Source organism: Oncorhynchus gorbuscha, linkage group LG16 (assembly GCF_021184085.1).
Source record: "Oncorhynchus gorbuscha isolate QuinsamMale2020 ecotype Even-year linkage group LG16, OgorEven_v1.0, whole genome shotgun sequence".
NCBI classification, from domain to species: domain Eukaryota; kingdom Metazoa; phylum Chordata; class Actinopteri; order Salmoniformes; family Salmonidae; genus Oncorhynchus; species Oncorhynchus gorbuscha.
Window position 1 is genome coordinate 65,972,056 of NC_060188.1, and position 22,268 is coordinate 65,994,323.

The 22,268-nt window shown below is 42.1% G+C and overlaps 1 protein-coding gene across 1 annotated transcript; it reads left to right on the forward strand.

Annotated features, from left to right (window-relative positions):
• The first annotated feature begins 2,217 nt into the window (after positions 1-2,217).
• Positions 2,218-11,346, forward strand: mmp30 (matrix metallopeptidase 30). The gene is made up of 10 exons (XM_046306354.1): positions 2,218-2,439; positions 2,702-2,961; positions 7,020-7,168; positions 7,294-7,419; positions 7,541-7,702; positions 8,011-8,170; positions 8,711-8,841; positions 9,129-9,288; positions 9,416-9,519; positions 9,611-11,346. The coding sequence occupies exons 1-10, from the start codon at positions 2,320-2,322 to the stop codon at positions 9,712-9,714; spliced, it is 1,476 nt and encodes a 491-aa protein (XP_046162310.1). The 5' UTR covers positions 2,218-2,319; the 3' UTR covers positions 9,715-11,346.
• Positions 11,347-22,268: the final 10,922 nt, after the last annotated feature.

Consider the following 22,268-nt stretch of genomic DNA (forward strand, 5'->3'; position numbering starts at 1 on the left):
GAGAGACTAGTCAAGGACCATATCACCTCCACCCTACCTGACACCCTAGATCCACTCCAATTCGCATACCGCCCAAACAGGTCCACAGACGATGCAATCTCAACCACACTGCACACTGCCCTAACTCATCTGGACAAGAGGAATACCTATGTGAGAATGCTGTTCATTGACTACAGCTCGGCATTTAACACCATAGTGCCCTCCAAACTCGTCATCAAGCTTGAGACCCTGGGTCTCGACCCCGCCCTGTGCAACTGGGTACTGGACTTCCTGACGGGCCGCCCCCAGGTGGTGAGGGTAGGCTACAACATCTCCACCCCGCTGATCCTCAACACTGGGGCCCCACAAGGGTGCGTTCTGAGCCCTCTCCTGTACTCCCTGTTCACCCACGACTGCGTGGCCACGCACGCCTCCAACTCAATCATCAAGTTTGAGGACGACACAACAGTGGTAGGCTTGATTACCAACAACGACGAGACGGCCTACAGGGAGGAGGTGAGGGCCCTCGGAATGTGGTGTCAGGAAAATAACCTCACACTCAACGTCAACAAAACTAAGGAGATGATTGTGGACTTCAGGAAACAGCAGAGGGAACACCCCCCTATCCACATCGATGGAACAGTAGTGGAGAGGGTAGTAAGTTTTAAGTTCCTCAGCGTACACATCACAGACAAACTGAATTTGTCCACCCACACAGACAGCATCGTGAAGAAGGCGCAGCAGCGCTCAGGAGGCTGAAGAAATTTGGCTTGTCACCAAAAGCACTCACAAACTTCTACAGATGCACAACCGAGAGCATCCTGTCGGGCTGTATCACCGCCTGGTAGGGCAACTGCTCCGCCCACAACTGTAAGGCTCTCCAGAGGGTAGTGAGGTCTGCACAACGCATCACCGGGGGCAAACTACCTGCCCTCCAGGACACCTACACCACCCGATGTCACAGGAAGGCCATAAAGATCATCAAGGTCAGCAACCACCCGAGCCACTGCCTGTTCACCCCGCTATCATCCAGAAGGCGAGGTCAGTACAGGTGCATCAAAGCTGGGACCGAGTGACTGAAAAACAGCTTCTATCTCAAGGCCATCAGACTGTTAAGCAGCCACCACTAACATTGAGTGGCTGCTGCCAACACACTGACTCAACTCCAGCCACTTTAATAATGGGAATTGATGGGAAATTATGTAAAATATATCACTAGCCACTTTAAACAATGCTACCTAATATAATGTTTACATACCCTACATTATTCATCTCATATGTATACATATATACTGTACTCTATATCATCTACTGCATCCTTATGTAATACATGTATCACTAGCCACCTTAACTATGCCACTTTGTTTACATACTCATCTCATATGTATATACTGGACTCAATACCATCTACTGTATCTTGCCTATGCTGCTCTCTACCATCACTCATTCATATATCTTTATGTACATATTCTTTATCCCCTTACACTTGTGTCTATAAGGTAGTAGTTTTGGACTTGTTAGCTAGATTACTTGTTGGTTATTACTGCATTGTCGGAACTAGAAGCACAAGCATTTCGCTACACTCGCACTAACATCTGCTAACCATGTGTATGTGACAAATAAAATTTGCTTTGATTTGATTTGAATATGTCGGTAATATGTTGTATAAAAGTGACCTCAAAGCCAGCATTTGGAGGATTTATTGGCATGGTTTTCCGGCCAATATATCCTCCAAACTCCGTCCTCTCGGTGTGTTATCACTATAAAATAAGAGTTCATATTGTGATCATTGCAAATCATCTCTTTCACAAAACAAAGAATTGTATTCAATTAAAAAACTATATTTTCAGATGCCATATTTATCTAGGATGCAGTTAATCAGAGTACATATTTTTTCTGCATGTTTCAATAAAGTAGCTGATGTGCCATTTGCGGCCTGACAATGAGTGAGGCATCACAAACCAGATATGACAGCCTCACAAGGAGAAGCCCCATGTTTGCATACTTTCTCTTCCATGCATTAGCAAAGCGAATCCAAATCTTCCCCCAGATCTACAGCACCTGGACTGTCCTCCCCCTCCTTCTCCTCCCACGTCATTGATAACAATCCCTCATTTCCTGAATAGGACCTGCTCAGACAGAGTCTGGAATGCTGTAGTGCTCAATCATGCATGCAGTGCCAGGGCCCGTTGGGTACCCTAAACAATTTTTGGGAAATGAGAAACAATCTATCATCACATCCATTCTAATGTGTGGTGCCTGGGATCTGGGCTATATAAGGAGAGGTGCAGAGGGCTTAGGGCAGTCAGACTTTCTCCTCTGCAGTAGAAGGTTACATTCATGGGAAGATCAGTGTTTACCGTGTTACAGACAGTGGCTGCTTTTGCTATTTGTATAGCAGCCCCTACTACAAGTCAAGATGTCACTCTGTCTTCAGATGACCTACAGGCCAGAGCTAAGGTAAACTATTGCTAATTACTGTAGTTCTATATGTGTGTGTATTATTTAATATTTACATATAGTGTACATATTTATCATTGAATGTTACGTTGTTTCTTTGACAACACAATGGAATGTACCAATTGAAACAAACAGTACAGAGACAAACTACCCACGGTTTGGTTGATGGACAATTGTGCATCAACCAAACCGTTAAACTGTACTTTGCCACGGACCACTCACTGTCCATTTTTACAAGATTGACAGTTAGCTCTCTGTACAGGCCTATCTATCCCAGTTTTACTCGGTTGCTGGCTCCACCAACTCCATCATGTCCAGGCGAGTGATGATGGACACCCCAGTGGACTCATTTGAGAGAGACCTGAGGAGCATGCAGGACTTCTTTGGGTTGGAGGTGACAGGCAGGCTGGACTCGAACACCCTGGAGGTGATGGCCAAGCCCCGATGTGGGGTCACAGACGTGGCCCGCTACGGACACTTCCAGGGCAAGCCCCGCTGGAAGCAGAGCATCGTCACTTACAGGTAGCCTAGATACCGGACAGAGACTTCAGAAATTACCAATTGAGTAAAAACTACTTGAATCAACTTTGTTTCTACATCATAAAAAAACATAACGTTTAAAAAAATATATATATCAATGTGTTCGTGATGATGTTGAATCAACATGGAAATCTGAATGGATTTTTTAAAAGTCAGCAATGTAAAGACATTTCTGGAATTTTGTATTTTTTCACCTAAGCTTTAACCTAAATCCTACATGGTTCAAATGTTGTTGATTTCAAATCAAATTGCATTTGTCACATGCGCCAGGTTTAGACCTTACAGTGAAATGCTTACTTACAAGCCCTTAACCAACAATGAATTTAAGAAAAATAGATATGTAAAAAAAAAAAAACAGAGAGTAGCAGCAGTGTAAAAGAGGGGTGGGGGGGGGGGGGGGGGGTACAACGCAAATAGTCTGGGTAGCCATTTGATTTGCTGTTCAAGATTCTTATGGTTTGGAGGTAGAAGCTGTTAAGAAACCTTTTGGACCTAGACTTGGTGCTTCGGTACAACTTGCCTTGCAAATATTTTCAGTCTCCTGAGTGGGAATAGGTTTTGTTCGTGCCTTCTTTACGACTGTCTTGGTGTGCTTGGACCATGATAGTTTGTTGGAGATGTGGACACCAGGGAAGTTGAAGCGCTCAATCTGCTCCACTACAGCCCCGTCGATGTTAATGGGGGCGTGCTCGGTCCTCCTTTTTCTGTAGACCACAATCATCTCCTTTGTCTTGATCATGTTGAGGGAGAGGTTGTATCCTGGTACCACATGGCCAGATCTCTGTCTCATCTTTGTCGGTGATCAGACCTACCACTGTTGTGTCGTCGGCAAACTTAATGATAGTGCTGGAGTCATGCTTGGCTATGCAGTCATGAGTGAACAGGGAGTACAGGAAGGGACTGAGCACGCACCCCTGAGGGGGCCCGTGTTGAGGATCAGTGTTGCAGATGTGTTGTTACCTACCCTTACCACCTGTGGGCGTGTCCAGTTGCAGAGGGAGGTGTTAAGTCCCAGGGTCCATAGCTTAGTGATGAGCTTTGTGGGCACTATGGTGTTGTATGCTGAGCTGTAGTCAATGAATAGCATTCTAATGTAGGTGTTCCATTTGTCCAGATGGGAAAGGGTAGTGTGGAATGCAATAGAGATTGCATCATCTGTGGATCTGTTAGGGCGGTATGCAACTTGGAGTGGGTCTAGGGTTTCTGGGATAATAGTGTTGATGTGAGCCTTTGAAAGCACTTTATGGCTACAGACATGAGTGCTACGGGTCGGTCGTCATTTAGGCAGGTTACCTTAGTGTTCTTGGGCACAGGGTCTATAGTGGTCTTTTTTTTTCTTTTTTTTTACCTTTATAAGTCAGTTAAGAACATATTCTTATTTTCAATGACGGCCTGGGAACAGTGGGTTAACTGCCTGTTCAGGGGCAGAACGACAGATTTGTACCTTGTCAGCTTGGGGGTTTGAACTCGCAACCTTCCGGTTACTAGTCCAACGCTCTAACCACTAGGCTGCCGCCCGTCTGCTTGAAACATGTTGGTTTTACAGACTCAGTCAGGGACAGGTTGAAAATGTCAGTGAAGACACTTGCCAGTTTGTCAGCGCAAGCTCGCAGTCCTGGTTATCCGAAAGGAAACACTTTGACGTATATGGAAATGTTAAAGGAATGTAGGAGAATATAACACAATAGATCTGGTAAAAGATAATATAAAAAATATATATATATGTATTGTATTTTTTTGTACCATCTTTGAAATGCAAGAGAAAGGCCATAATGTATTATTCCAGACCAGCCGCAATTTAGATTTTGGCCACTAGATGGTAGCAGTGTATGTTCAAAGCTTTAGACTTGATCCAATGAACCATTGTATTTCTGCTCAAAATGTTGTATCAAGACTCCCCAAATATGCCTATTTTGTTTATTAATAACTTTTCATGTTCAAAACTGTGCACTCTCCTCAAGCAATAGCATGGTATACTTTCACAGTAATAGCTACTGTAAATTGGACAGTGCAGTTAGATTAACAAGAATGTAAGCTTCATGCCAATGTCCTGGGAATTTTTATTGTTACTTACAACCTCATGCTAATCACATTAGCCTACGTTAGCTCATCCATCCCGTGGAAGGGACACCGATCCCGAAGAAGGTTAAGGTCTTACTCAGATCGGCTGTGGCGAGTGTGATCACACAGTCATCTGGAACAGCTAATGCACTCATGCATGTTTCAGTGATCCTTGCCTTGAAGCAAGCATAGAAGTTATTTACCTCATCTGGTAGGCTTGTGTCACTTGGCAGCTCTTGGCTGTAATAGTTTGCAAGCCCTGCCACATCCGACGAGCGTCGTAGCCGGTGTAGTACGAATTGATCTTATTCCTGTATTGATGCTTTGCCTGTTTGATGGTTCGTCGGAAGGCATAGCGGGATTTTTTATAAGCTTCCGGGTTAGAGTCCCACTCCTTGAAAGCGGCAGCTCAGCCCTTTAGGTCAGTACGAATGTTGCCTGTAATCCATGGCTTCTGGTTGGGGTATGTACGTACAGTCACTGTGGGGACGACGTCCTCAATGCACTTATTAATAAAGCCAGTGACTGATGTGGTGTACTCCTCAATGCCATCGGAAGAATCTCAGAACATATTCCAGTCTGTGTTAGCAAAACAGTCCTGTAGTTTAGCATCTGCTTCATCTGACCTCTTTTTTTATAGACCAAGTCACTGGTGCTTCCTGCTTTAATTTGGTCAGATTTGCCAAATGGAGGGCGAGGGAGAGCTTTGTACGCGTCTCTGTGTGTGGATTAAAGGTGGTCTAGAATCTTTCTCTCTCTGGTTGCACATTTAACATGCTGATAGAAATGAGCTAAAACCGATTTAAGTTTCCCTGCATTAAAGTCCCCAACCACTAGGAGCGCCGCCCCTGGATGAGTCTTTTCCTGTTTGCTTATGGCGGTATACAGCTCATTGAGTGTGGTTTTAGTGCCAGCATCGGTCTGTGGTAGTATGTAGACAGCTACGAAAAATACAGATGAAAACTCTCTAGGTAGATAGTGTGGTCTACAGCTTATCATGAGATACTCTACCTCACGTGAGCAAAACCTCGAGACTGCCTTAGATATCGTACACCAGCTGTTGTTTACATATATGCATAAGCCCCTGCCCCATGTCTTACCAGAGGCTGCTGTTCTATCCTGCCGATAGAGTGTATAACCTGCCAGCTGTATGTTCTCAATGTTGTTGTTCAGCCACGACTCGGTGAACCATAAGATATTAGAGTTTTTAATGTCCTGTTGGTAGAATATACGTGCTTTCAGTTACTCCCATTTATTTTCCAGCGATTGAGCGTTAGCTAGCAGGACGATGGCAGATTTTTGCAGATTTTAGCAGATCTTTTTGCGAAATTTCCATTTCCGTCTCCAGCGAATGATGGGGATCTGGGCCTGGTAGGGTATTCCCCTGCAGCACCATCATATTATCCTTTTGACATACGCCTTGTTTACTGAATCGGGTCACATTTCAGTGGCCTTTTATTGTCCCCGGCACAAGGTACACCTGTGTAATGATCATGCTTTTTAGTCAGCTTCTTGATATACCACACTTGACAGGTGGATGGATTATCTTGGCAAAGGAGGAATGCTCACGACCAGGGATGTAAACAAATTTGTACAAAATTTGAGAGAAATAATCTTTTTGTGCACATGGATTTTTTTTCAGCTAATGAAACAACATTTTACATGTTGCGTTAAAATTGTTTGGTTTTTATTCAGTAGACATATGAGCACCGGTGGAATTAGAAAAAAACTGTTACACCAAATCCACACAGTTACACCAAATCCACCTATAGATATTGGTCTTGAAAATGGGGATCGGTATATTCCTGCACTACTAAACAGAAGTGTGCTAAGATTTTCAAAACATAGCAAACATAATTGGATTTGCAAGTTATGACACATGGCAAACAAACAGGATGATGAAAAGCCACAACAAGTACATGATGGGCATTCGGATAACCAATACATAATACGATAGTTTCTCCTATTTATTTTCCCAGAATTACTGAGTACACGCATGACCTGAGTCGGCGTGAGGTGGACTCCACCATCGCCCAGGCCTTCAAGCTCTACAGCGACATCATCCCACTGGACTTTAAGCAGATCTACAGTGACACCGCTGACATCATGATCCTGTTTGGAGCCAAATGTGAGTTCTGTTCAGTCACTCCTGTTCAGAGATAGAGTTGATATGTTGAACCACAAGCATGTTTTGTATTTGTTAATTTAAGAGCAATTGTATTAGGAATACTGTTTCTTCCCTTTTTAAACCAGACCACGGTGACTTCTACCCCTTCGATGGGCCGAATGGTGTCTTGGCCCATGCAAACTCTCCAGGAGAAGGCGAAGGTGGTGACACACACTTTGATGAAGACGAGTCTTGGACTCTGAGCCAGAGAGGTACAAGATCAAAGAAACAACACCAATAAACTCTACAGTTGCTGTACTAAAATACTTCAAATCAATTCTGACAGTACCGTCATAGTTTTTACCTAAGCATCTCTCTCTGACTCTACAACAGGGATAAACCTGCTTCTGGTGGCGGCCCATGAGTTTGGCCATGCTCTTGGATTGGCCCACTCACGAGACAGCTCAGCTCTGATGTACCCCACATATCACTTTGTGAACACAAAAGGATACAGGCTACCTGCAGACGACAGGCGGGGAGTACAGGCCTTGTACGGTGAGTGAGTGTTCAGCCCACTGTGAGAAGGGTGACAATTAAACATTAAACGGCTACATCAGGGTCCGTATTCATAAATTGTCTCAGAATAGATAGGAGTGCTTTTCTAGAATCTCCCCCCTTCCCTCTTATTTATTCTTGAATAGAAAACTGATCCTTTATCAGCTCTTCTACTCAGAGACACTTTGTGAATATGGGCCCTGAACCTCACAGTACTAGGGAAAATGGTACTGTGTATTAACAGAATATCTATTTTCATAACCTAATATTTAATGTAGTCATTGAAACATTACTCTTCAATTTGTAAGGTGTCCGGACAACACCAGGTCAGCCGGAACCAACAAGACCCAAGCCTAAACCAAAGCCCAAACCAGAACCTAGACCAAACCCTCCAGAAAGATGCAACAGGAACCTTGTCTTTGATGCTGCCAGTACCATTCGGAGTGAGCTGTACTTCTTCAAAGATGGGTGAGACAAACACACACTAACATTCTTTCAATAAATTTTCAAAGTGAAGGGTACACTGCCGCTACCTTGCTTTCCAACCATGGTGCATGAGGAGCAAACTTTGTTTTCGTGTTATAATCCTGTGTATATTTTGAGGACCACAATGGAAATACATTTTAAAACTTTTGTGTCCTCCTTGATTCATTTACAGGCATTGTACGGTATCCACATGTGTGGTTGTATTGTCTTTAAAAATGGCCAAATAAATAGATACAAATTTAAACCTGAGGTAAGAAGGAGATTCAGGAACACTTGGAGGACAGTGGAATTAAATAAAAAAGCTTATTTATTACAACAAGTAGAACATGTTTTTTTATATAGTTTTATAAGTTTAATCAATTTCTTAGTATCATGCTGTAAGCACAATTTCTTTTGAAATGTAGATGCTTCATAGAAAGTGCTGTTGTATATATCATAAAATGTGCAAGGAATCTTCCTATTGTTGCAATGCAAGCAAAGTATTGTCAAAATCCTGAAACACATTTTTGGTTTGTTTATCAGGTATTACTGGAAGAAGAGTGGCTATTGGAATGGAGTAATGACGAAGACAGTGAAGGGAACCTGGCCTAGCATTAGCCATGTTGATGCTGCATATGAATACAAGGGTCGAGACATCGCCTTACTATTTGAAGGTACAGTATTAACCTATGCTAGGCCCAGCCCAAGTTGCCCAACCCAGTAATCCAACAAGTGCACAGTTAATTATCTTGCTTTAGTAATAGCAGTGGTTAGATACCCTAGGTACTCAATTTTCTGGCACTGGTTTGAGTGAGAATGATAGAGAACCTGCTCTCTCCCATATCTGTAATATACACTGAGTATACCAAACATTCCTGATATTGAGTTGCACCCCCCTCAAACGTTTTGGATACTCAGTGTGTAACGTTCCTAATCTTTTCTACAACATTTCTTCTCACAGGAAGAAGGTACTGGGGCACCAGAGGCCTTACCGTCCTATCAGGTTATCCCAAATCCATCTACAACTTTGGCTTCCCCTCATACGTAACCAAGATAGACTCTGCAGTTCATGTGGCATCCACAGGGAAAACCCTATTCTTTGTGAGAAACAAATACTGGAGGTGTGTGACAGTCAGACACTAAATGTGGCTAAATATTTGATTAACTAATGGTCTCCTGTTGTATTCAAACTCATATTGAAATCAAATGTATTGCAGTATCCTAAATGTGTTCTGATCTATACCACAGCTTCAATGAAAGGATGAGCACAATGGACCGTGGCTACCCCAGAAGCATCTCCCAGGATTTCCATGGTATTGGCAGGAAAGTTGATGCTGCTTTTGAAAACCATGGTAGGTGGTGGTGACACTGAAGACACAATACAATCAACCTACCTCAAGCCTTGACATGTTGCTAATACATCTTCTGTGGTTTCTCCTTCAGGTTACATGTACTTTTCAGATGGCCCCAGGCAAACCGAATACCACTATCCATCAAAGAAGGTGAACCGTGTCTTGTTGAACTATGGATGGCTGGACTGCTACTAAAAAGAGAATCATTAATCATTTTCAGCTGTACAAAGTATTTATGTTGTCATCAAGAGCTGTGACTACACCCAATTAGCAATATAGTATTTTTCTAGATATATGCACTTTCAAAGATGACTTTACTGATACCAGTTTTGGAACAAGTCCTCAATTTGATCAGAGAACATTATCATGATGAGACCCAGATGCAGAAACAGGAGGCAGATGGTTGAAGTCTTATAATGTTTAATAATCTAAAAGGTGTAGGCAAGAGAATGGTCGTGGACAGGCAAAAGGTCAGAACCAGGAGTCCAGGAGGTACAGAGTGGCAGAAAGGCTCATGGCCAAGGCAGGCAGAATGGTCCGGTAGGCGGATACAGAGTCTAGAACAGGCAAGGGTCAAAACCAGGAGGACTAGAAAAAAGAGAATCGCAAAGGCAGGCGTACAGTGAAAAAAACACGGGTTTTCTTGGAACATAGAAGACGAACTGGCACAGAAAACACAGGGGTAAATACATTGGGGAAAACAAGAGACACCTGGAGGGGGTGGAGACAATAACGAGGACAGGTGAAACTGATCAGGGTGTGACAACATGTCTGAATTTATTGAAATATGTTGAAAATATATTTCTACAACTTGGGAGTGCATGTAGTTTATTGAGGAATATGTGACAGACACAGTCTATTTCATATATTCATAGTGCATTTGCTATGAACAATTGTTATAGGAAATTATGGGAAATTACTATCCTTCCTTGCGGAGGATTTGAATAGGTGAGGGAAGCCTAGATATAGAACATTTCACATGAATTTAAACTATGTCACTACGTCATTAAAACTATCATGTATTTTTTTACTGAAAGATACTGTTGTAAACAGGCCTTCAGGCAGGGAATCTACAACAGTTTGAAACTAGAAAGTTTGAGCTAGTTTATTAGCACTGATCCTAAGTAAAATGGTGGATGCATTCAAACTAGAATTTCTGTCTATGGCGCTTCCTCACTCTCAAACCCATGGAAATATAATACATGTGCTTGACTTGTGGAGCAAACTGACATGAATAGAACATTTAGCAACTCTTCATTGCTTCTTTATTGTTGTTAAACCAACAAGTTTAGTCCAACCGGCCTTTGGCCTTCCTAAGGGTCTTTACTGACTGACCTATGAAAGAGAATTTTATTTGTTTTCAAAATGGGACCAATCACAATATTGCCAATCTATTGGTCAGTTCAAAAACCCATTGCCCAGATTTTTGACCCAGGATGGGGGCCCAAAGGTGTTGATAGCCTAACAATGAAGAAAACAATTTTATCTAGGCCCTACTTCCACTGTCTTCGAGTTGCTGAATTTTCTTCACTGCTGTCTATGGTTGGGAAGAACTTTTGATAGCTTTTGATAAACATTCGGATGAGGATTGTAACTCTTTGAGTGGAGTGGCAGGTTCAAGATCATCTCTCTCGGGGGCCAAGGAGCTGTGACTTGTCCATAACTCTGCACGGATCATTCAGGGCACCTTTTTTGACCCCCACCTGGTTAGCTAAAAAAAAATACAAATTATAATATTTTTTTTTGTTACCCGTTTTGCACGTTATTTTGGCATTAATACGTGTGTCACACATCAGTTTGCAAACAATAAAGCCGCATACAAACATGGTCTCTGTTTTGCTTTCTTGAGTAAGGCAGCTCCAAAATGCAGGTGTTTCAGCCTAGCTTAGTGCTCTCTGTGGTGGTGGGGCAGCCAGCAGAAAATACAGAGTGTAGGGGTTGGTAATGTTCTCTAGCTGTGCCGTAATTGGCTCAGTGTTCTGTCACTCATGGGGACACTACGTTTTGAATGGTCATCCAACTCAAAACTCCAAGTCTGGAACTTGGGCCTCTTTCTAGAGCTCCGACATGAAGATCACTGACGTCATGATTTCAACCTTGTTATTTTGAGAGTTGAGCCTTTAAAAAGTCAGTTGTCTTGAAAAAACTATAAATCAAGAGAATGTTAGACTTTGATGACAAAGTTTGATGACATAATTTGCCCACAAGAATGACTGCCGTGTCACCTTCCTGTTCAAGTGAGCACAACAAGATGAGTGCAAAAATCTATTGTATGCTGCTGCATAAACTATGCAATATGCCAGATATGTATACAGTAGCTAAGAAAGTAATACAAAGTGTATGTTGTGTAGTAAGCTGTTAGAAGCCCATGTGCCTCACCATAATAATTTGGTCCCTTTCCCCCTCAAAACTTAGCCTACTGTTCCGACTTGGTGGTGCACATGTAGCCTATAGCCTGTTTTAGAGAAATGTCATCATCGAATAGTGTAAGAGCTTTCATTGTCTGTTTAAATGCTCCCTTTCTTTATCCACCTGACTTGGTGTACAGGGAGACTATTGTAAGAACGGCCCATGTTCTCAATCCTGTCGCTGTACATTTGAAAAGTGTTGAACAAATAGTTATATTGACTACGTCCGTCCTAGCTTGCTCATTAATGTCTTAATTTAAATGATGGATGGCCTCTTATCCACTCGTCATCCCCTTATGCCACAGTTTGTACATCTCAATTGTCAGTAGAAACCACATTTGTTTAAAAGGCACATTTGTTTAAAAGGCAGTAAATGAGGCTAAATTAACTGTTTTGCTGCCAGACAAGTCTACGGTGATAGCCAGGTGTAGCAGTTGTAAGGATTCACTCCATGGTGCTGAAAAGAAAGCTCTGTGTAGGCCAGTTTGTGGGCACCTTTTGTCAAAATTATAGTGCAATTAATGTATTGTTTAGTGTTGTGTTTTTGCTTCGCTGGCATGCATTTAAAACTTTTGTTTGTTTGCCCCACCAAGATTTACAACCTAAAATGTCCAATGGCACAGATATAATTACTATAATAATATTATTTAAGTAAAAGTCAGGAGAGACTTTGCATTGAATGAATGGCAAAGGAATAATGTTCATGAATCATGTCCATTCTTGTTTACTTCAAATGTCTAAAAGAGAGCGCTTTCCTTAACGTGGAACGTTTCTAGAACTACAAGTCTACAATCATATTTTGTCTACAACATCACTGACTACAACGACCACAATGCACATTGACATAACACATTTTCCACACACACCTCTCACCCTGATTGGTCCATTGGATTGGCTTTGTGCTTGGTCGAGTCCCTTACCGGTGTGTCGTGAGCAACAACAGTGGAATTGGCGGTTTGCCTTCAAAAGAAAAGGCCCTATTGAAACTGATGCAAAAGGATGACATTTTCGAAAACATGCCACAATTGGACTAGTAATGCTAAACAAGGTAGGAATGTTGTTATATAAATTAAACAGAAGACAAATCAGTAGAACACACTGTGGACGTATTTGAACAAAATAACAAAGTGAAGAAACCGAAACAGTTCTGTAAGGTGCATAAACTATACAGAAAGCAATTACCCACAAAACACAGGTGGGAAAAAGGCTGCCAAAGTATGATTCCCAATCAGAGACAACGATAGACAGCTGCCTCTAACTGGGAACCACACTTGGCCAAAAACAAATAAATAGAAAACATAGAAATAACAAAACTAGAATGCTCACCCTAGTCACACCCTGGCCTAACAAAAATTGAGAATAAAAGCCTCTCTATGGCCAGGGCGTGACACTAACAGCCTAACCTGCACCCATGAAATGGTGTATCAGCCCACTCAGTGACACCCACAGAACATAACTATGTAGAGTTTACACACAGGACTTGACTGTGGGAAACCAGGCTCCAAGCTCGAGACCTCCAGTGCGCCTCCACGGCCCAGTGTATCTGATGCCTCTGCCAAGGACAGGACCTCCTGTATGTCTCTCCAGCCTAGCGAGTCCTGTGCCTGCGCCCAGAACTAATCCTCCTGTATGTCTCCCCAGCCTGGTGAGCCTTGTGGCAGCTCTATGTACCAGACTGCCCATACGTCTCCTCACCATGGCACGAAGCCTTCAGTGATGAGCCATGGCACAAAGCCTCCAGTGATGATCCATGGCAAGAAGCCTCCAGTGATGATCCATGGCAAGAAGCCTCCAGTTTTGATCCATGGCAAGAAGCCTCCAGTGATGATCCATGGGACGAAGCCTCCAGTGATGATCCATGGCAAGAAGCCTCCAGTGATGATCCATGGCACGAAGCTTCCAGTGACGATACATGGCAAGAAGCCTCCCGTGATGATCCATGGCAAGAAGCCTCCAGTGATGATCAATGGCACAAAGCCTCCAGTGAGGGGTCATAGCACGAAGCCTCCAGTGATGGTCCCCATTCCGGAGCCTCCAGCGACGTTCTCCAATCCCGAGCCTCCAGCGACATTCTCAAGTCTGGAGCCTCCAGTGACGGTCTCCAGTCTGGAACCCGCGACGAGGGTGTCCAGTCCAGGGCCCGCGACGTGGGTCTCCAGTCCGGGGCCCACGACATGGGTCTCCAGTCCGGGGCCCGCGACGAGGGTGCTCAGTCCGGGGCCCGCGACGAGGGTGCCCAGTCCGGGATCGGCGACGAGGGTGCCCAGTCCGGGGTCGGCGATGAGGGTGCCCAGTCCGGGGCCCGCGACGAGGGTGCCCAGTCCGGGGCTCGCGACGTGGGTCTCCAGGCCGGGGCCCGCGACGAGGGTGCCCAGTCCGGGGTCGGCGACGAGGGTCTTAAATTATTTAGTGCTATCCTTGCTCCTGTTGTTCGAGACCTTAAAGTGTTAGAGAGTGATGGCATTGTGGTTCCTTTATACAGTGATCATGTTCGTGGCAGTGTGGTCCATAATAATCTGGGCCTACATAGTTTGTTTGGGCCTGGTGGAGTCTTTTAGCGCAAGGTATTGCAGTAGGTGCGGTCTTGCAGAAAAATATGACTTTCAGACAGAATTCTCTGAAGATTGTGTTGCGAACTAAATACATGCACACTGCTACTCAGGAAATTAATAGGAATTTTTGGTGTGAAGCGTTCGTATTTATTAAACTGAGTATTTTCACACAATTGAGAACTTCTCAGTTGATGTGATGCATGATGTTTTAGAGGGTGTGGCGAGTTGAAGCTATTATTTCTTTATCTGAAAGAAAAACATGTAACATCTGCAGAATTACATTGAAGAATACAGTTTTGATTATGGATTCATGGAAAGAAACAATAAACCAGTGGCTGTGAATTTATCTGAAGGATCAAATGATTTGGGACATTTAATGCAATTCAGTCATGGTGCCTACTTATTTTGGGGGGTTTGATAACATCTACTGACCAGCACTGGGGCCTACTCCTTTTATTACTTCAAATTACTTCAATTACTTTATTACTGCAGTTAACCCACTGTTCCCAGGCTGTCATTGAAAATAAGAATATGTTCTTAACTGACTTGCCTGGTTAAATAAAGGTAAAAAAATAAATTTAAAAAATAGTTAAAATAGGATCAAATATTATTTTAACAGGGGATCTCTGTGTTTATTTAAAACATTTGATTGTGGAGCACCACAAACCATTTTAACAGTTTCTTCCCCAGATTTTGTTTTTACCAAAGCACCATTTTCTAATCCATTATCCCCACTGCATCCAGAATACTGGACCTGTAATTCATAGATGGTGTATACGGTATGAAAGTAAGCATAATTTTTTCAAAAAAACAACTCAAAAATTGAAAAAAGATATTACCAAAACTTTGGCAGAAAAACACCAACTATATGGCGTACAATTGTCAATCCTCAACACTTTTCAGTCAATTAGACATTGCTCCTGGGAAAATGGTGTCTTTGAATATGGTAAAAGGTGGTTCTATGATTGCTATGGCAATGCAAGTGCCTCTTAGCACTCAGGTTTTAAAGATGGCGCCGAAGAACATGGCTGACATTTGACCAATTGTGCAATTTTGTAATTGTTTTGCATTTTGTTTAACTTATTTTTTAACTTATTGTGTACATAATGCTGCTGCTACTGTCTCTTACGACCGAAAATATCTTCTGGACATCAGAAAAGCGATTACTCACCGCAGACTGGAAGAAACTTTTTCCTTTAACGAGTCCAATGAGAAGGATTTCCTGCTTTCACTGGAACAGGCCCAGATCCACGCCTTTTGCGTGAAGAAAAGACGCCGGAAAAGGGGACGCAGATCGGGGATCCTTCTGAGAAGCCGGAGTTGAGCGAGTAAACTCTCAATTCCTTCCATTCTCCTTGCTGACGTGCAATCGTTAGAAAATAAAATTGATGACCTACAATTAAGATTATCCTACCAACGGGACATTAAAAACTGTAACATCTTGTCTTTCACCGAGACTTTTCCATTCCCTGGCAGAACAGAGAAGCTATCTCTGGTAAGATGAGGGGTGGAGGTGTGTGTCTTTTTGTCAATAACAGCTGGTGCGCATAGTGCCCATGAAACTCATCACTAAGCTAACTCTGGGACTAAACACTTCTCTCTGCAACTGGATCCTGGACATCCTGACGGGCCGCCCCCAGATGGTAAGGGTAGGCAACAACTTAGTACATGTACAGATTACCTCAACTAGCCTGCACACTGACTCTGTACCGGTGCCCCCTGTATATAGCCTTGTTATTGTTATTCTTATTGTGTTACTTTTTATTATTACTTTTTATTTTAGCCGACTAATATTTTCTTCTTCTTGAACTGCACTGTTGGTTAAGGGCTTGTAAGTAAGCATTAACATTGAAATTGATGAAATTTACAATAAATGTTGGACTTTTATCATGTGTAATTGTGTTTATTCACGTACATTGACACCAAGTAAAGTAGTTGGGTAACACTACTGTGCAGTAGAGAAAAAAAAACAAGTGTCAATTTTAACTCAACTTTGAGAATAGTTAACTCTAAAAAGAGTGATTGAATAACACTGGAGATTGTAACTAAACCCGTGTTAAATATTATTAAATATTACACATTTGTGTGTGAATTTTAACACCAATTTCAGTCAAATTAACTCTGAAAATATGACACTACCTGTAGAGTAACTTTAACACCATGTAGACTGGGACCAATTGTTATCTGAAACAGTGTTGAATTAAACTATATAGGAGTTAAATTAACACTTACATTTTTACTGTGCAGCTACGTTTGACTACATACGGACCATTAGTGGAATTCCTATGACAGAGTAACGCTTAATGTGATTGGATGTTAATTATTTGACTAGGGTGCCTGTATTTGACATTGTGTTGATATTTCGCTGAACACAAGATGGTTTAATTGTATTTTTGGCAGTGAAATTAAGCTACAATGGGGAGAGAAAAAAAACTCACCCAAATGTATAGCCCCGTTGGAAAATATAAATGGACTGTTTGATAATGTGAATAAAAATTATAGTGTCAGAGGATGAGGAGTTGAGGCGTGTTTACTTCAGCAAAGTCCCCCTGAGAGTAATATTCCAAAAAGAGAATGGTAAGTACCATAGTCTGAGTGCATAGCCTTCTGAAACGGTGTCTGCTGCATGTCTGTTGCTACATTACCTGGGATAGAATGGTGAGCCAAGAGGGGATCTGAGTTTACAGAAAGACAAAAAGAGACCAACATTTCAATGTCTGTTTTTTCTAGTATTGGGTTGATAGCCCAAAGTAACTGATGCTAATTGGCATTCAGATAACTGCTTCATAAATAAAACTACCATGTTTTCTTAAGGACAGAGACTCATTCAAACATTCAACATCATTGGTGTGCTTGAGACAAACCTCTCTGTGTGCAGATTAAGTTGATTCTGATTGGTGACTTGGATTCCAGGCACAGTGACTGTTGCCAATGCCAGCACGCTGAACGACGGGGCGTCCGCACTGGTCCTCATGACAGCCGACGCAGAAAAGAGACTCAACGTCATCTCATTGACAAGGATCCTCTGTAAGGCTACTACCTCCAATACATGACCCATACTTCAGTTATGCAATACTGTGGCTCGCTGTGTTGAGTTTGTAGGATAACAGTGCAGGAGGATTCCCAGGAACATCCTGAACATTCACCTTAATAACATTCAGAAATGATAATACAACTTAAGAGTCTGTTTGATGTAGGTTGTTGACTTGCAGGACAGTTTTGATATATACTGAACAAAAATATAAAAGCACCATGCAACAATTTCTGAGTTACAGTTCATGTAAGGAAATCAGCCAATTGAAATAAATAAATTAGGCCATAATCTACTGATTTCACATGACTGGGCAGGGGCGCCGGCATGGGTGAGACTGGGAGTGGGTAGGCCCACCCACTGGGGAGCCAATCAGAAAGAGTTCTCCGCACAAAACAGCTTTATTACAGACATAAATACTCCTTCGTTTCATCAGCTGTCCGGTTGGCTGGACTCAGACAATCCCACAGCCGGATTTGGACGTCCTGGGCTGGCGTGGTTGGTTATACGTGGTCTGCGGTTGTGAGGCCAGTTCTCTAAAAATGACATTGGAGGTGGCTTATGGTAGAGAAATTAACATGAAATTATCTGGCAACAACTCATGTGGACATTCCTGCAGTCAGCATGCCAATACATGTTCCCTCAACTTGAGAAATTTGTGGCATTGTGCTGTGTGACAAAACTGCACGTTTTAGAGTGGCCTTTTATTGTCCCCAGCACAAGGTGCACCTGTGTAATTATCATGCTGTTTAATCAGCTTCTTGATATGCCACACCTGTCAGGTGGATGGATTATCTTGGCAAAGGAGAAATGCTCAATAACACGATTGTAAACAATTTGTGGACAAAATTTGAGATAAGCTTTTTGTGCAGATTGGAAATTTCTGTGATCTTTTATTTCCGCTCATGAAACATAGGACCAACAAGTTACATATTTTTGTTCAGTATAGTTTTAAACTTTATACATGTAATATTTCTACCTGCAACTAGACCCATATTTTTATTGAACCTTTATTTAACATGTCAATTACATACCAGTAGTAACAAAAAATACAAATCAATGAGAGTAAAACATATTTCTTAGAATGCCGCATGGCGCTAATGATGTTTTTACTGTCATTAACCGGTCCGGCTGTTGTGTATTCAACTTCCTGTATTACAATTCGGTCTCATTCACGAGGTTGACAATAATAACAAAAGCAATATAAATGCAAAACTTCATATCCTTGCAACATGTTGTTTTATTATGATAAGGTAAGAAGCATTACTAAGCCATTTGAGGTATTTCTAAGCAGTGTCCTTCAGAGAACCGTGAAGAAATCAAAATGATGGCAAAAATAGTATGTTGCATTTCAGATTTATTTTAGAATGTAAAATGTTTGTCCTGCTGTTGTTGGTATGTTTGTCTTACTGTTGTTGGTATGTTTGTCCTGCTGTTGTTGGTATGTTTGTCTTACTGTTGTTGGTATGTTTATCCTGCTGTTGTTGGGATGTTTGTCCTGCTGTTGTTAGGGATGTTTGTCTTACTGTTGTTGGGATGTTTGTCCTGCTGTTGTTGGGATGTTTGTCTTACTGTTGTTGGGATGTTTGTCCTGCTGTTGTTGGGATGTTTGTCTTACTGTTGTTGGGATGTTTGTTGGTTGGGATGTTTGTCTTACTGTTGTTGGGATGTTTGTCTTACTGTTGTTGGGATGTTTGTCCTGCTGTTGTTGGGATGTTTGTCTTACTGTTGTTGGGATGTTTGTCTTACTGTTGTTGGGATGTTTGTCTTACTGTTGTTGGGATGTTTGTCTTACTGTTGTTGGGATGTTTGTCCTGCTGTTGTTGGGATGTTTGTCTTACTGTTGTTGGGATGTTTGTCCTGCTGTTGTTGGGATGTTTGTCCTGCTGTTGTTGGGATGTTTGTCTTACTGTTGTTGGGATGTTTGTCTTACTGTTGTTGGGATGTTTGTCTTACTGTTGTTGGGACTGTTGTTGGGATGTTTGTCCTGCTGTTGTTGGGATGTTTGTCTTACTGTTGTTGGGATGTTTGTCTTACTGTTGTTGGGATGTTTGTCTTACTGTTGTTGGGATGTTTGTCTTACTGTTGTTGGGACTTACTGTTGTTGGGATGCTTGTCTTACTGTTGTTGGGATGTTTGTCCTGCTGTTGTTGGGATGTTTGTCTTACTGTTGTTGGGATGTTTGTCCTGCTGTTGTTGGGATGTTTGTCTTACTGTTGTTGGGATGTTTGTCCTGCTGTTGTTGGGATGTTTGTCTTACTGTTGTTGGGATGTTTGTCCTGCTGTTGTTGGGATGTTTGTCCTGCTGTTGTTGGGATGTTTGTCCTGCCGTTGTTGGGATGTTTGTCTTACTGTTGTTGGGATGTTTGTCCTGCTGTTGTTGGGATGTTTGTCCTGCTGTTGTTGGGATGTTTGTCCACAAAGGGATGATGTAGTGGTCTGTCTACCTCTTCAGTAATCACAGAGGGCTTTGCCACAGTTTTTAAATGCATAATGTAATTCATTATATTTGGCTTGCCTTCTGAACACACGCAGTGATTGGCGAGGTTTTATGCCTTCCACTTTTTAGATGTGCAGGTTAATGTACGTTTCTATTGTCAGTATTATATGGTTTATTGTGATAAAGATGATTGCATCTCAGACATCTGTCAACACCAATAGGATGTATAGATGATGACAACAGTGCTGTTTATCATAAGCATGGCCTTATTTCTATTACAGGATATTGGATGACTGTGATATGGAATTTTGTTATCAATGTTCACAATTTTCAATTAATCTAATCTGTCTGCAACCCAGAGTTTGTAAAGTTCTGGTTTAATTAAATGAAACAGACATAATTCCCAGTTTACAAAAGTCAAATCAATGTTTAGTTCATATATACTCTAGTTCATATACAAAGACATAAATGTTATACCATTCTCCTTACTTACGCACACACATGCACACTAACATGAGGAGAGCTATCTTCTTCTCAGCACAGTTTATCACTACCCAGCCCACAGTTCCATTCCCCCGAGATTAAGGGAACCTGGAAGGGTACTCCCTGTCCTATCGTACATTTCTCAGAGTTCTAGCCGGGTCGGATCAAACACAGTTTAATTGTTCCCTTTGTTTTCTTTAGGCACATTCCTCTCTTCCCCAGTCCAACCTAGTTGGAGTTATGTTTAATATTTGACTTATTCCTTATATATGCTACCTAACCTATAATCCCTAATGGTTCAGTTTCAGGGTAGAATTATTTAGTCATTATCTTTAACCTTATAAATTATTTTATCAGACTGTCATTCATATTCCATTCACCCAATTCAATGTAACATCGATAGGTTTAGGCTACTACATGATACTCAAATTTTCCCTATAGTATACCCATCATGAGGTTGCTACAACCTAGCCTATGCATGAAAGTTTACAGGCTAGGTGCACACAGGTTGAGATGCATTTTATAAGTGACAGACAGTGGCACATGGACCGACAGGTATGTTTATCCCCATTTTGTTCCGTTTTATAACCACTTTAACAGAATCGGCAGAATGAATAGACCCATGATTACGTGTAAACACAGTTCATTTTCATAGCAGCAACATTGTATTCCTTCTCGTATCTTCTCATTTGTGGACTTCAATGCACAACACATCAGCTGTATGTGACTAGGCAAAAAACTTTCCAAGTCAAACCATATAACCTCTACACACAGGATACATCGTTGTCACCATATTAGCTAAAGTAATGTCATAGTCACCACAGCTAATAGAACTAAAACATTAGTAAACCCGCTACAATCATGCAGTAACATTACAGTGTAGAGTCAGTAAGCAGTTTAGCAGTTACACCGGCAGACCCCGGTGGAAATAAATGAAAAGCTCACCTTGACTTGGAAGAGTTCCAGTGTTGTGTTGACCAGCTAGCTAACATAGTATCCCGTGAGCATGGTGTTTAAGTAGGCTAGACTAGCTAGCTGCATTTGCTAGCAAAGTAAGTGAAAGTGAAAAAAATGACCAACTATCTCTATCTTGTTCAAAACCGTTAAACTATTGTCTTTCTCCTTGAGTCAACTACTCATGGAAGGGAAGGGGGTAAGCTGTCCTCCGGCTACACAATGGCGCAACCCTATAGGAGTGCTGTTGAGGCTCCTGTAGACCTTCATTGCAAAACAATGTTTTTTATTCAATTATTTGGTGACGTGAATATACACTGCGCAAACAAATAAAGGGAACACTAAAATAACACATCCTAGATCTGAATGAATGAAATATTCTTATTAAATACTTTTTTCTTTACATAGTTGAATGTGCTGACAACAAAATCACACAAAAATTCTCAACGGAAATCAAATGTATCAACCCATAGAGGTCTGGATTTGGAATCACACTCAACATTTAAGTGGAAAACCACACTACAGGCTGATCCAACTTTGATGTAATGTCTTTAAAACAAATCAAAATGAGGCTCAGTCGTGTGTGTGGCCTCCACGTGCCTGTATGACCTCCCTACAATGCCTGGGCATGCTCCTGATGAGGTGGCGGATGGTCTCCTGAGGGATCTCCTCCCAGACCTGGACTAAAGCATCCGCCAACTCCTGGACAGTCTGTGGTGCAACGTTGCGTTGGTGGATGGAGCGAGACATGATGTCCCAGATGCGCTCAATTGGATTCAGGTCGGGGGAACGGGCGGGCCAGTCCATAGCATCAATGCCTTCCTCTTGCAGGAACTGCTGACACACTCCAGCCACATGAGATCTAGCATTGTCTTGCATTA

Excerpts from the sequence above, each read along its gene's own strand:
- mmp30 (XM_046306354.1), top strand. The coding sequence starts at position 2,320 with ATGGGAAGATCAGTGTTTACCGTGTTACAGACAGTGGCTGCTTTTGCT. Across the intron at positions 7,420-7,540 it reads TTGGACTCTGAGCCAGAGAG|GGATAAACCTGCTTCTGGTG; the intron begins GTACAAGATCAA and ends ACTCTACAACAG. Across the intron at positions 9,520-9,610 it reads TGCTGCTTTTGAAAACCATG|GTTACATGTACTTTTCAGAT; the intron begins GTAGGTGGTGGT and ends TTTCTCCTTCAG.